Source organism: Phaseolus vulgaris, chromosome 2, assembly GCF_000499845.2.
Source record: "Phaseolus vulgaris cultivar G19833 chromosome 2, P. vulgaris v2.0, whole genome shotgun sequence".
Classification (NCBI taxonomy): Eukaryota; Viridiplantae; Streptophyta; class Magnoliopsida; order Fabales; family Fabaceae; genus Phaseolus; species Phaseolus vulgaris.
Genome location: NC_023758.2, coordinates 46834533 through 46849307, shown reverse-complemented (window position 1 = coordinate 46849307; position 14775 = coordinate 46834533). Strand labels below are relative to the sequence as shown.

Here is a 14775-nt window from a genome sequence, read left to right as displayed (position 1 = left end):
CATTTACATAAAGTATAATTTTACTGCAATTACCATGCCTAACTATCACCACAGGACCCATCCAAGATTACCAACCAAAGATATTCTCTTCAAACTATTCACCGTTTTCTATCTTTTGATCGATAATAGGTCTCACATCGACTAGAAATTAAAATATTTTATAATATATAAGTGAGTGCAAACCTTATTTTTTAGATTAATTTTATAAAGTTCATCCTAAATTTATAGTTTTTTTCCTCTTTATATTACTATTGTATATTTTTACCCAATATATAACTCCAACACTTTTGCTCTGAATCATTGTAGATTTTAAGATACTATTTAATAAACTTTCCTCCCCTCTCCTCTATTCCATGTGCACCCTCTGTCAAACCATTTGTATTCATTGTCATCAACCACATACTTTTTTAAAGGTCTCTTCACCAAATTCACTCACAACTCCTTGGTTCTGATTCACACACTAAGCCTTTCCACTTCAGCCTCTACTGTAGCAGTGTTAGTGTTCACAATGAGAAATTGAAGAATAACTTAGCAAGACCGTGTAGTGTGATTCAGCAAGCCATGTGATCAAATTTTAGGATATGTTCGCACAAATTTACAGAGAAAATAATTAAATAAACTTCTTCAAAAGTTATTAATTTCTGCATAAGTCAATCTGTAGAAGGACTCATTTAATTTTTCTAAATTTTTATTTTTGAACTTGTTGATAAACTAAATGTAAATTATAAAAAAAGTTATAAATACTTACAAAGAAATTTATTCAAAAACCTTTTGGAGTTACTAGTTACCATTGCTTTACAATGCGAATGTGGTGCTGTATTGTATGAGATTGTTGATAGAAAGTCAACAATAGCATGATATTATTGAAGGACAACCCTATTATTTAACACAATTATGGGCCAAGATCTGGTTTGTTTAGTCTCCTTTTTATTTGATTATTACCTAATCGTAGAATTTGCAGCACTGCATTCTGTAGAATGCTTATTACTTTCTAATCTTTCATAATTTTTTGGTTCTAAATCTCGTGATTACGTTGTTGAATTACATGCGACCGAACGTTTATCGTATGAAGTAGTGATGTTGTGTTAACTAGGAAAAGAAATGTCATGTCATGTTAAAAGTTCATTTGTTTCAAGTGGGTCATACTCATGTTTTTGCAAGTTTTTCTTTTCACTTCAAGAACCAGACATTTATCTCTAAGATGCTACTTCTGGGTATACATAATCACCAACATCAGTGGTTGCACTTTGTTTTGATAATTAAAGCAAATGACTAAAATGATAAAGCAGCAACATTAGTTCTTTGTATCCACTGAAACAGAGAGAATCTGCTGTGATTTTCACATTCAGATCTGATTCTAAACCCACTCATAGAAAATAACTTAATTTCTTCAATTAATCACGTTCCACCAACAAGAGTGCACATATTGTGTCATAGTCATAGTCAAAATGCATTATGCTCATTCATAGGATGAGATAGATCCCTATTTTAGAATAGATGGACTCTGTGGAAATTAAAAAAAAAAATCTAGTCATACATGATATATTAGATATTAACAAGTGAACTTTTAAGTCTATGCCAATCTTATAAAACAGTCAAAAATCTTAAAAAAAATTTGAGACTAGAATATATTTTCTTTTTCTTCTTCCTTATCAAATATGTAACCATTGTTTTCAAAATCATGTTTCTTCAACATGTATAAAATGACATTTTGAAGGTCTGAAATGGTAAACCAAGCACACCTTGTAAGTATAGATGACATTGGGGTCCATATCTGAGTAGTAGTGGAGGATCATATGGGCCTGTTCCACCTCTGCAAAACATGGAATATGTACTAATGCCATTATCATCTTCACACACATCACACATAATAATTATATATCAGTAAATTGCTAATGCAACATCTCAACTTTATCAATGACTATAAAAAGACAATTTTTAAACATTTTGGTATATATCTTCCTTACCCCATTCACCAATTCTAACAAATATTTATTTTTTATGCATCTCTCTCCCACCTAAACAAAGAAAAGAACCAAACAAACCCCATTCACTTAGAACTGCAAACCACCCTTCCATCAACATATCACAACTAGTGCATGCTCAACTAAAGCTATTGCTTAACATTTTCAACCCTCTCTGTCTATTCCTATTCAACAAATTTCTATTAACATGTTCCACACTTTTGTATCTGTATTGAATATGGTGCAGTGGCAGAAGGTTTGTTGTGAGTGTTAGGGAAGAAGAGAGGGTGTGGTGAATTGGTGATGGATGTGCCACAAACTCCAACCCCCTCTCCTCATTTGTATCCACAACAACTTCAACTTAAACTTTACCAAGCCTTCATATTCTCCATTCCCATACTCTTTTCCATCATTCTGGTTCTCTTGTTTTACTTGTTCTACCTCAAAAAGAGAGCTGCATCTCTCTCATCACCACCTCTCCACATACTTACCACCACTGCTAATCCTCAAACTACCTATCCTTACCCTTCACAAGTAAGTAGGATTTTCTTTTTCTGTGATTTGAACTCATAACTGCATAACACACTACATGGATTTAGATGCTATGGCTAGTGTTGAAATCATACATTGATTAGCATATGAGAGCAATGAAATATATAAATGATGCACACTTCTTACTTTTGAGAACTAGTTTTTGGATTGAGTAAGGTAAAACTCAAATTTTAAGAGCTAAACTTAGATGAATGGCTTGCTTGCTTGCTTTCTGCACTGACCATCATGCATCTATTATCAGTAATTGAATTGAAAAACTAATAATAGCCACTATATCACAGCCTTGCCGATTAGATCTGACAGTACAATTTCTTGACAAACTTCCAAGAATTTTGTTTGATGAGGATTTTGGAACAAGAGATTCAGTGTAAGCCTTTTCTTGTCTATTCTTCTTGGTCTTTCGTATGCCTAAGATTAACTCATCTTTTTGTTTGCATTATCTTTGAATGGTAGTTATTCGTTTCTTTTTCATCATGTTTTGAAATTTGCTTCATGTGCTTTAATCTCTATCTATTACACAGGGTATGTGCTTTAGAGCTAAATTGTTAGTTTGCAATACTTCAATTTCCCATCTTTCAAATCATACTCAAATGATTGTTGTTCTTCAAAAACTGAAGTCTTTTTTAGCACAATATTCGGTTTCCAAAGTTCTTAGAACCTTTCATGACATCCATTATTTTCATAAAAGTTATTCGGTAAAAAAGAAGTAAAAGGTGTGAAGAATAATATATGTATCTAATTCCTAGACGAATAACTCAAATAAATAGTAAAAAAGACAAATTTCAAAAATAGATAGATATTGGTTGCATCTGCTTGAGAATTTCTACTGGGCAAGTGGTGGATTAACACTTTAGCAAGTTTTGCTTTCTCATGCATCTGAAATCTTGTCCTGTGTTGATATATGATTGTGCCAATATTCTAATAACTATATATCAATTCATAAACTGAAGGCAAAAGGGTTGCTAATTTTTTTTCTGAAAAAAAACAGATGTTGTGTTTGCCTTGGAGAATTTGAACTGAAGGAAGAGCTGCTACAAATTCCTTACTGCAAGCATGTGTTTCATATAAGCTGCATATGCAACTGGTTGCAATCAAACTCCACGTGTCCACTTTGTAGATGTTGCATCATTCCCTCTACCAAGTTCCTTAATCCAGCCCCAACTATTGTATCAGACCCACCACACCAAGGTGGAACTTCAACCTCTTCATCACACATCATCTCAATGCCTCAGTAACAACAAGATGAACTTGGTGATTACACAAATACCACCATTTTCCAAGAAAATGGTGTATTAGTTAGATTATCATATTTTTGAATTGAAAGAAGAGATTCAAGTGGCCCTCATGAGCCAAGAGTCCTGTAAATTCAAAACCAATAATTTATTTTAATAGCTTTTTTTATTAAAAATACTCATATAATTTAAAGTTTTACTAAGAAAAAAACTAATTTCCAAACAAAGAAGAAACATATTTAATCATTAAATAAACTATATGAGCTTTTCTTTATCTGAATTGTTAATACTCCTCTGATAAACTTTGAACAAATTATACTTATATAAGAGTCCACCACAATAGTTTTGATTCCTTAAGGACAGTGATTTTCATTTTTGAAAGCACAACATTCATGTGCAATAGTACCCTATCATTGAATGGAGCCTGAATGATCGTACATTAGACAATCATGGTGATGTGCATTATTAGGAAGAAAGTGGGGAAAGTATCTCACTGAATTTGGTTGAGAAGAAGTTAGAAGAATAATATAATAATAAGGTAATAGTTGTGTGCACCTAAGAACAACATCAAATGATTGATTCAAAGGAAAGCAGACCTTTCTTTTGCCTCTTTAGTGTATATATAATTCTTACTAAAAAGAGATTATTTGAATGATTGTGTTTATAATTTTATTATTGTTGTTGTAATGCACTAAGAAGATTGTTATCTTAATAATTAGACAGAAACTATTTCATATATAGTTTTAAAAGTAATTATCAGTAAAGTTAGCAAACTAATAACTTTTATTTGATATAAAAAAATTATACAAGTAAAAAACATATAGTTAAATAGTTTAATATATATTTTTTAGATATTTTAAGTAAAAGAGTATTTTAAATAATTTATTTAATTTAAATTGTTTAAAACAATTCTTATATTCAAATTAAAAAATATATGGAATAATTTGCACTTAACTTTTTTTTATTTGAAACAATTAATAGGAAAACAAAAGTTGACTTGAAAAAACTAATGTTTTTTTAATCATACACAAACTTCTTTTGAATTAAAAAGAATGGTTTCATTATGTAACAATAAAAAACATCACTAATTATCCACTTGTTAAAAGAATATATTTGGGATAAGAATAATGTTCATATTCTTTCATAAGTTGATTACTTGTAGGGAAGGACAAAGATTTGTTGGAAGTAGTAGACCTTATCTCTTGTTTTGGTTCAGTGTATCACTAATGACTGAAAATTGTTCAAAGTAGACATAAGTGTGAAGAATTTGATACTATATACATTGATTCCTCTTAAAGGCTTTAATTTTGATCAAAGTAACAGAGCTCAAGCATCAAAATTCTTCAACATGTTTGGAGTAAATCCATTGCAGAAAATTGGTGAAATCTACTTGCAATTGGGCTAGGTTCATCCCAAGAAACCACTTTCCAAATGATGGCTATTTTATGTTTAGGATCAAGATATTAGCATTAGCCATCAGTTTGGATAAGGAATTTTAATAATATAATTTATTTTTATTAAAAGTTTAAAATATTTTATGATAAAATATGTTATTTAGGTAAAACAATTAAAAATTTAGAATTTTATGAAAATAATTGAATTATTTAAAATAAGGTAATTTTTTATTTCAGTTAGAATGTAAGAATTTGAAAATTTTCTAATTAATATATATTCTATTCGTATTTTTCTTTAACACAATTTTAGTTAAGTTGTTATTGATTTAACTAAAAAGAACTTGACGAAGGTTTGTGTACCACAATTTTAACATTATTTTTTTATAAATATTGGTAAAGGTTTTTTTCAAACTAAAATTGATAATATTTATTTTTCAATTCTCATAGTTAAGGTTAAGTTTATTTAATTATTGAATTAGATCTGAGTTATTTTTCAATTAATGTCTCTTAAAAGAGCACAATTTTTTTGAGATGGAGGAAGACTATTTGTTTAAGTAGTTGATTTATCACTTTAACATATGATTCATGAGATTGTCACGTGGAGATATTTTCAAGTCGATAAGAAAAAAAAATTATGATTGTAAGTAAATGTGAAATTTGAGTGAGATTGATATGTATTTATAAGCTCTTTGGATAACGATTAAAGTATTAAAAATATATTTTAAATAAAAAATAATAAAATTGATTATTGAATATTTGTTATGTAATAAACATCTGACTTATACAAATTAAAAATAAAACAATTTGAAATGACATGCATTCAAATTTAATTCATGAGAAGTGGAATTTCATTTCAAAATCCAACTTTTAATGATAAACCCTATAGGTGAGGTTCAGAGTGAAAAGTGGGAATGTGTTGGATTTAGAGGAAGTGAATGGTTTTGAGTAGAAAATGGTATGTAAGTTTATAGTGAGTTAGATTGATATGACAAAAAAAATATAAAAATATAAATATAATAAAGATGATTAATATGTTCTTGGATTATATATATATATATATGATGTGTGCATACTGTATTTGAAAGGTCAGTAATTTTATGTATAAATATATTGAGTTATATATTAATTTTTTAAATATATTGTTAACCATAAATAGAAAAAAAAAATAATTTTAAAATAAAAGGTGGATGATTATTCAAAATATTTACACAATCGATTATTAGTGAAACAATAATTAATTATACTTAACATGTTAACGAATTATGTATGTTTTTATTTTCAAACAAATTTATTACTCGCTTTAGTTCAGGGCAGTTGCACAAGTAAATGCAACTTTCTTTTAAATAAATGCATGCATGTTAATATTTACTTATATTATGATGATATAACAAAACTTTCTCGGCTCCCATTTCTGTGATGGAAAAGATTTTCTTGACACCACATAAAAACATATATTAACATCATATTATAATAATATTATAATATTTAAAATGAAAATAAATTCAAAATATTATTTTATTCATTTATGAAATATTTGTTTTCTATTGTTTATGGTGTTAACATATCACCACAACATCCAAACAAAACTAAACAATCTTCCCACAGTATCTACCTTTATGCTCAAGACTGTTGAAAAGGAACATTAGAAGAACACACATGTAAGTGTAAGTTGTAACCATTTAGATAATATTATCTGACAAATCATGTTCCATTTCTCCAACTATAAAAATGCTCTAAACTTTCTCATATTCTTCTCTACTTTTCAACGATTGCTCTCTTACTCGTCCACACAAACCAACACTACTTGATTCCTTGTTGACCAAGACAACACTGTGTTTTAGGCTTTGGAAGCAATAACTACCCCTCCATACTTCTTAAAGCAACTTAAACTTTTGCATATTTTGTTCATTCACAAAGGTAGACAACTTCATATCATTTACCCTAAAAACACAAAATTACCAAAAATAATAATTAAGACCCAAATAAACTCAATTATAAGAATATTAATTAAAACAATGAATTTATTTTTTATTATAGTCCAATAATCTATGATTAAGGCTAGTGAGTGTGAATAAATATATGTTTATCACTCACCATCTTTAATGAAGTATTATGCTTTTTAATATTTGTATGTCTAAGAATACTAAAACGGTTTATCTTCACTTTTATCTGACATTAAATGAATGATTAAACCTTGGGATTTTATAATTTTGGGTAAAAGGTTGTTTTCACTAAAGTATGATAGATGTATTATTGGGAGGTCGAAAAGTATGATAGATGTATTATCGGGAGGTCGAACACCGTATATATAAATAAACACTCAACTAATTTACTTTTCAATCATTAGGTATCATATTTCAAATATTAGTTAACATTATTAGATAATCATTATGAAAACTTTAATTATCAGATAATTGGATTTTATTGAATTATATTCATCGATTCGTATGTCTTGAGATCCAAAATTATAGTTATAAATAGGCAATCCCACATTAAAATGTTATCACAATCAAGAAAACTAGATAAATAACAAGACAAACACAAAACAACGAAAGACAAACCATAAAAATAATAGATATTAGTATATATAAAAGGTATAAAATAAACTATAAAACATTTGATAATCATAAAATGAAGAAAAATAATACATTAACACTCTTGTTTCAGTATACAACATTCTTTCTTTGTCTAAAATTTCAATTTTTATATGAAATAGAGATTTTTTTTTATATCATCAATTAGAGGTCGTATACCGAACACATCAATATATCATTCCTCTAAAAAGAAAGGTTTGGGTAAAAGGAATAAAAGGCATTGGAATAAAGCAAGGGAACCATTGAGTAGGGTTGCCATTGCTACTGCCTCCAATTAAATTCCAAAACTATAGACATCATAGCATACAATATCTTATCTCTTTGGCTATACTTCAATTCAATCTCAAATGAAGTTTCTGTGATTCAAAAATAGTCAATGATTTCCAAAAGAGACACAACATATACATGCATGCATGGCAACCACATTCTTAGGTTATTATTCCCTGAAAAAAGGTGAATTCTGGTAACCTAACTTGGGTAACAAGTCCATAACGATAAAAGAATTGGGTGTAGGCAGATAAGGACAGAAAGCATTTACGTTCATTGAACTGAATAATGCCCAGAATCCAACTACTCAATAACCTTGCTTTACCAAATTGTTTTCATAACTTTCACATTCATTCAATTCAATTATAGGATGCTCTACAAGTAAAAATATACCCTTCATATCTTAATAAATTAATATTTTTTTAATTTAAAAATATTATTATATTATTCATGCTATCAACAAAACTTTTCTCATTAAACGAAACTGATGTTCATTCTATACAGGATCTAGCTACTTTGATTATTGGGTCGAGAAAAGAAATAGGGTTCATTATTAAAGTTGGTAAAAAAAATTGTTCAAGCTATACATGTAGTTGCCTCGAATTGTAATTAATACACCTAACTACTATGAGAAAATACATTTATACTTTTAAAGGCATTTTTTATAATATTTTTAAAAACATTTAAAAGTAAAATTATTTTAGATTCTAAATTAGTTTTTAATTTAAAGTTTAGAGTAGGTAGTAGCTAAAATCTTAGCCACTATAAATAAGTTTTTTTTTAATAATAGAACACTATAAAAAAATTATTAAATAGAAACTAATCTTTTTGAAACCATAATATTTGACTAAATTAAAGACTATTTTATAAACTAAAAACTAAAAAAAATATTGATATATAAAGTAATTTTATTATTAATAAAATTTTATAAAATAGTTTCTAAATTAAATACTTAATACCTTATATTTTAAATTAGTCTTTGTTAGTCTCTTAAAAATTAATTTAAAATCTAAAATATTAGTAGTTAAAACCTTAATAGCTAATTTAGATATCAATTTATAAATTTTTATTAATAACAAAAATCATTCTAGATACCAATAATTTTCTAGTCTATAAAATAGTATCAATTTAGATAATATAGTGACTAATTATTTTTTATCTTTAAATTTAATTGTTATTTAATGATTTTCTTGTTATAAAAATTATTTTAGACGTCAAACATTTTTTAATTTATAAAATAATATCTAACTTAGTCATTATAGTAACTGTAGTGAGTAAGCATTTTTTTTTGTCTTTAAATTATTTGTTATTAAATGATTTTTATGTACTAACAAATATATTATCATCTAATAATAAATCATCATACACATTAATTATTTTTTTTATAATAATTGTTTTGAAAGTGTAATACTAACATATTGATGATTAATATTAATTATAGAACCAATTACCAATGATTAATTAATCAATTAATTAGTTCTAAAGATATGAGGAGGAGTAGGATGATATTAGTCTTAGGAGGTGGACAAGAGTATGGTCTTCATCATGAATAACAATAATGAGAGAACAAAAATAGGTCTTGCTTACGTGTACATTTATAAATTATGGCCCATGGATTTGGTCTCAGTCAAAACCTAGTAAATAGCCTCCATTGCAGATTTGGGATGGCCCTTTCAATCATAACTATAATTGCTTGATTTTACAAAATTAAAGGACGACCAAAATTTAATTTTAATCAATATCAAAACTACATTTAAGTAAATATTTAATAAAGAAACTCTTTCTTTAATCATTTATTGACTGTGGTATGTGGAAGGTGATTGGTGATATAGGTGTTAATTAAGTAGAACAACATTACCCAATCCTACTTAACATGTTACACTTAGTTTTTTTTTTTATTAGAATAAACTTGATCTAACTCAATTCAATTCGATTAAAATTTTCCAATAATATATAGTTATTATCCAATTTTATTTATTGTTTTATTTATTTTTAAATATTAAATAATATAGTTTATTTTTAAAAAAAGATTCTAAAGTATCTAGATAAAATATTTTTAAATTATAATTTTTTTGCAAAAGAAGAATTTAAAATGTATAACTTACTTGATCGAACTCAATTCAATTTTTCTTTAATAAAAATTGTCAAAACCCAATACAAACTTTTCTTTAATTAAGTAATGGATTAAGCACATAACATTAAGTAATGGATTAAACGCATAACATTAAAATTGTGACATCGATAAGCAGAGTACATGTTCTATTGATTTTGTTGACTGATTTGTTGGTGGCATAAATATTGAAGAGTTGCTCACATTTATCTTTTTTTTTCTTCTTAAAAGTACTAAGAAGTGAACATTAAGTCTAACTCAATTTTATAAAATCAGTTCGTAAAGTATGGATGATTGGTCCGATAACAAGTAGACTAATAAGTCCAACAAACCCTCAATAGGATAGACTCTAAATGGTGACTCTGATGCCATGTTAAAAAATGAACTTTAAACTAATTTAACCTTATAAAATTTACTCATAAAATGAGGTTTAAATCCACATGTATAGTATTAAATGTTTTTATCTCTAATCAATCATGAGATCTTCATTCATCTTTCCTTTTGATTGTATTATGTTGTATAACATTGCCTAGACTATATTTTTCCTACTACTCTATGTAATAAAAGTTCATTTAGCCTCTTAGAGTACTTAATATATTGAAAGTGTATTCATTAGTAAAATCTTTAATTTATATTAATTGCTTTTTTACATATATTTAAGTCTTGGGATATTTTTTTTTAATTAAAGTGAGATTTTTTTTATTCTATTTAATTTTGAAGAGTACTTTTTATATACAATGTATTTCAAAAAGATAATAAGTAAAAGATTGAGATTAAATATTTAGAGATACTTATTTTGTTTTATTTTCTTTTAAAAGTTTACAGGAGAAGTTTCTCCAACTCGCACAGTATGAAACATGGGGTTGAGTAATGAGAGCCTAAGGTTGGTCTCTTTTGGTGAGAAAAGAAAAACAAAATGGAAGATCAAATAAGGGAAAAACAAACACCCTTAAGCACATAAATCAAGCTGAATTTTTCTTCTAATATAATTATAGCAAAAGAACACTAAAATTGCTGAAAATAACATTTTATTGGCTTCAGGGTTCATCACATTTGACCACAATCTGACAATGGCTAGTCAGTCATATCCCCTGCTATGATTCCAATACATATAAAACAACTATGCTTTGTCCATAACTCTTATGAATTAGTGTCCAAAAATCACTGGTTCTCAAAAAGTGTAAAGAAAAAGAAATACTCAAGTTGAGTTTCAATTCTACTTATGGTCTGAATGGGGCAAAGACAACTACTGAATTGTGTCCACCGAATCCAAATGAGTTGGATATACCTGCAGAAAGCAAGTACAGTTAAAGATCAGAAACATAGAATTTTACATTGTTACTCTATTCAATCGAAGAGTTCATACATACCAACATTAACTTCATGCTGTTTCTTAACGTAAGGGACAGTGTCAATTGTAACACTAGGCTCCAAGTTCTGCGGAAAAAGTTAGATGCTCATAATTAAGATATTGTGCGAATCAACAAAAGTTACAAGTGTAACAACATATTTGGTTTGATTAATAGGATGAATTTGTGGTTCAGAATGTTACATCTTGGTTAATGGTTGGATGCACCCAACCAGTTGTTATGGCTTTGATAGTTGCTATGGCTTCCAAACCGCCAGCAGCCCCAAGACCATGACCAATCATTGACTGAAATGATTAGAACATATAATGATTATGAAATATTTTGAAGTATAAAAAAACAGCAGAAAAGCAAAAGTTTCTTACCTTAGTTGCATTCATTTTCAACTCTGATGTGTCCTTAAAAACCTTTTTGATTGCATTAACTTCAGCCAGGTCACCAGCCAATGTTGATGTGGCATGAGCATTCACATAGTTCACCTATACATTTTAGAAATTAGTCAATTAGAATCCATCTAATTTACATAAACAGTTGAACATGAGAGTCTGATCTTTGAACTGTTTTCAAAAGGAACATTTTATGTTACATGTATGAGTTCAGCTTTGATACTGATTACTTGAAAGGAATCTCTATTCCTTACCTCTTCGGGAGAAACTCCAGCATCTTCTAAACTCTTGGTTATGCAAGATGAAACTCCTAGTCCATCCGATCTTGGATCAGTCATGTGATGAGCATCACATGTTATGGCACCTCCCAAATATTCTGCTACTATGGTGGCTCCCCTCTTGGTTGCACTCTCCAAGCTCTCCATTATCTTTTTTCAGTGATAGAGAATCAAGTTTTCATTAGGTGAACAAAAGTCAGTTAAAACTAAAAACTTGTTTAGCCATATGTTGGGTTTAAGGTTTCTACCAGCACACCAGAGCCTTCACCCATTACAAAACCATCACGATCTTTGTCCCATGGTCGTGAAGCCTTCTTGGGGTCTTCATTCCTCTGAGACAAAGCCCTGCAAGCAATGAAACCTCCAACACCAGTAGGCATGATTGCAGCCTCAGTCCCACCAACCACCATTATATCTGCTTCACCTCTTCTAATGTGATTAGCAGCCGCATAAAAGCAGTAATTTGCTGTTGCACAAGCAGTGGAAATGGAATAATTTGGACCCATTAGGCCTGTGTCTATAGCCAACAAAGCAGAACCCATGTTGGTGATGGAGTAGGGAATGAAAAATGGAGTAATTTTCTTATATCCCTTCTGGATAAGAGCTTGCACACCAGAAGAGAAAGCCGTCAAACCTCCCATTCCTGTTCCCACCAGAACTCCTATTCTTGTTTTGTCCATCTGATAGAAAGAAAATTAATCTATAGCTTGTTATCAATCCTCCTAATTAAATCATTGCCTTAATGAAAAGTAGTGATTACAACAAGGACAAAACTAATATACAGTTTGTCTTGTTCTTCGATTAGATAAATTTCATCTTGATAATCTGCATGATCCTTTAATGCAAACATTTATTATGCATATTAACATGAAGAAACTCTAATTCTGATAAGAGAAATAGCCTTTTTGAGTAGCTACATCTAAGTTTTTTCCTCACAAAAAGTCAATTATTGCTAATATGGTTAGTGATACTGACAATAAAGATGCAGACAAACTAAATTAAGTTACAATCAGAATTTTCCTTGTTAGTTTGGCAACTACACATTGCAACTTCAAACGATTCTGTGACTTACAGTGTCAAGGACTTGTTGTCCAAGGTTGGCATCATTGAGTGCCCTCTTGCCTGCAACAATGCAATACCTCCAGCAATCATCAAGGCGCCGATCATTTTTGCCATCAATGTAACCTTCTGAAGAGAAATCACGTATCTGACCTCCAAAACGGACAGAGAAACTTGACGCATCAAACCTATCTATAAGGCTTATCCCACTTTCTCCCTCAAGGAGTTTGTTGTAAAAGGCATCAATGTCACTGCCAAAGACTGAAACAAGACCCATTCCTGTTATAACTACCCTCTTTTTTGGATCCTTTTCTCTATTTGGTGCTGCAACGGTTGGGGAAGCCATGGCCTTGATTGTCCTGCATCTTGGAGCTGCAATTGCAAGTGTGAAGCTTCAATTAACAATTAAGGATTGATTACATGAAATAAATTATAGGTTACTTCCTAATATTGAAAACGATACCAATCACATATTAGGATCTAGGTATTCTGAAGTGGGTAATTCAGTTTAGAGAATAAATTAAGTGATTTCATGAAAAAATCCACCTTTATTATTGGGTGTTTTCCTAATAAATGATACATATGTCAGAATATGAATAGTAAAAATTTCTGGTGAAAAATCATGATTATTTGATATAACCAAAGTGACTTTAGGAATGCATATTCCAAGTCTGATTTCCTATGATACATCCGACAAAAAGAGAATACAGAAAAACTCTTATGATATATGATCTGCATTTGAGAATCTAATCTGCATGAGATTCTAATTTTTTGGCAGCCCTAACATGGCACACAACACACACCTCTGCAAGAACATGACATGAAGTGAAAGTGAAACCGATTCAAACAAACAATAACTGAAACCCGAGAAACAAGGAGAGGCGTTTTAATGTCATATGTTAACTAAGATCAGTGCAACCATTGAAGCAACTAGTTGGTATTAAAGTACAAGGATCTTACATGAAGAAGCTGAAATGTAGTGGCTTGGATTGGTTGCAAGTGAAGAAGGAATTTGCATTCGTTGTGGCAATCTAAGCCCCTCGTAATGTACCACAGACATCTTCCTATTGTTTTCTGGGACACTGTTTCTGAGCAATGCTCCTAAAGGACATGTCCCAGCAATGCTTGCCATCTCTTTCTCTCTCTCTTTCTCTCTTGATGTTGAGTTTTAAAGTAAAGGAAGGAACTTTGGATTGTCAGGGGAAGAAAGAGCAAAAGGGATAGAAAAATAAATTAAAATAAAACAAAACAAGCATTGTCCAACGTTTGGTTTGGTTACTCCGCCATTGTTCTATTGTCCTTGATTGTGTGTGTATGTAAACAATGGGTTTGGCGAAAAAAACAGTGATTGTTTCTAAAATGTTGTGTTCTCTTTTAATCCCTTAACTACCTGAACAACCCCATTGGACCTTCAATAAAGAAAAGTGATGTTCATGGCACTTTTGTTGGTGGATCATGTTTGTTGTCCTAACTACTCATGCGGCTTCGGTTTAGGTGAACCCTCAGAATTGAGACCTTTTTGGAATCAAACACACTTTTATGGTAACTTCACTACTTTCTTCTCTCTCTCTC

The 14775-nt window shown here is 29.6% G+C and overlaps 2 protein-coding genes across 2 annotated transcripts; one reads left to right on the top strand and one right to left on the bottom strand.

Moving 5' to 3' along the window:
* Positions 1-1951: 1951 nt before the first annotated feature.
* On the top strand, positions 1952-3935 carry LOC137812749 (probable E3 ubiquitin-protein ligase RHA4A). The gene is made up of 3 exons (XM_068614934.1): positions 1952-2498; positions 2798-2883; positions 3505-3935. Exons 1-3 carry the CDS (start codon positions 2268-2270, stop codon positions 3749-3751), a joined length of 564 nt encoding a protein of 187 aa, XP_068471035.1. The 5' UTR covers positions 1952-2267; the 3' UTR covers positions 3752-3935.
* A 7189-nt stretch (positions 3936-11124) lies between these two features.
* Positions 11125-14775, bottom strand: LOC137812748 (3-oxoacyl-[acyl-carrier-protein] synthase I, chloroplastic-like). Its single transcript, XM_068614933.1, has 8 exons — positions 14164-14775; positions 13217-13575; positions 12393-12824; positions 12121-12294; positions 11846-11959; positions 11666-11767; positions 11484-11550; positions 11125-11401 (listed from the first exon to the last, which is right to left on the bottom strand). The coding sequence occupies exons 1-8, from the start codon at positions 14333-14335 to the stop codon at positions 11334-11336; spliced, it is 1488 nt and encodes a 495-aa protein (XP_068471034.1). The 5' UTR covers positions 14336-14775; the 3' UTR covers positions 11125-11333.

Excerpts from the sequence above, each read along its gene's own strand:
- LOC137812749 (XM_068614934.1), top strand. The coding sequence starts at position 2,268 with ATGGATGTGCCACAAACTCCAACCCCCTCTCCTCATTTGTATCCACAA. Across the intron at positions 2,499-2,797 it reads CCTATCCTTACCCTTCACAA|CCTTGCCGATTAGATCTGAC; the intron begins GTAAGTAGGATT and ends ACTATATCACAG. Across the intron at positions 2,884-3,504 it reads TTTGGAACAAGAGATTCAGT|ATGTTGTGTTTGCCTTGGAG; the intron begins GTAAGCCTTTTC and ends GAAAAAAAACAG.
- LOC137812748 (XM_068614933.1), bottom strand. The coding sequence starts at position 14,335 with ATGGCAAGCATTGCTGGGACATGTCCTTTAGGAGCATTGCTCAGAAAC. Across the intron at positions 12,295-12,392 it reads GTGAAGGCTCTGGTGTGCTG|ATAATGGAGAGCTTGGAGAG; the intron begins GTAGAAACCTTA and ends CACTGAAAAAAG. Across the intron at positions 11,402-11,483 it reads ACAGCATGAAGTTAATGTTG|GTATATCCAACTCATTTGGA; the intron begins GTATGTATGAAC and ends TGCTTTCTGCAG.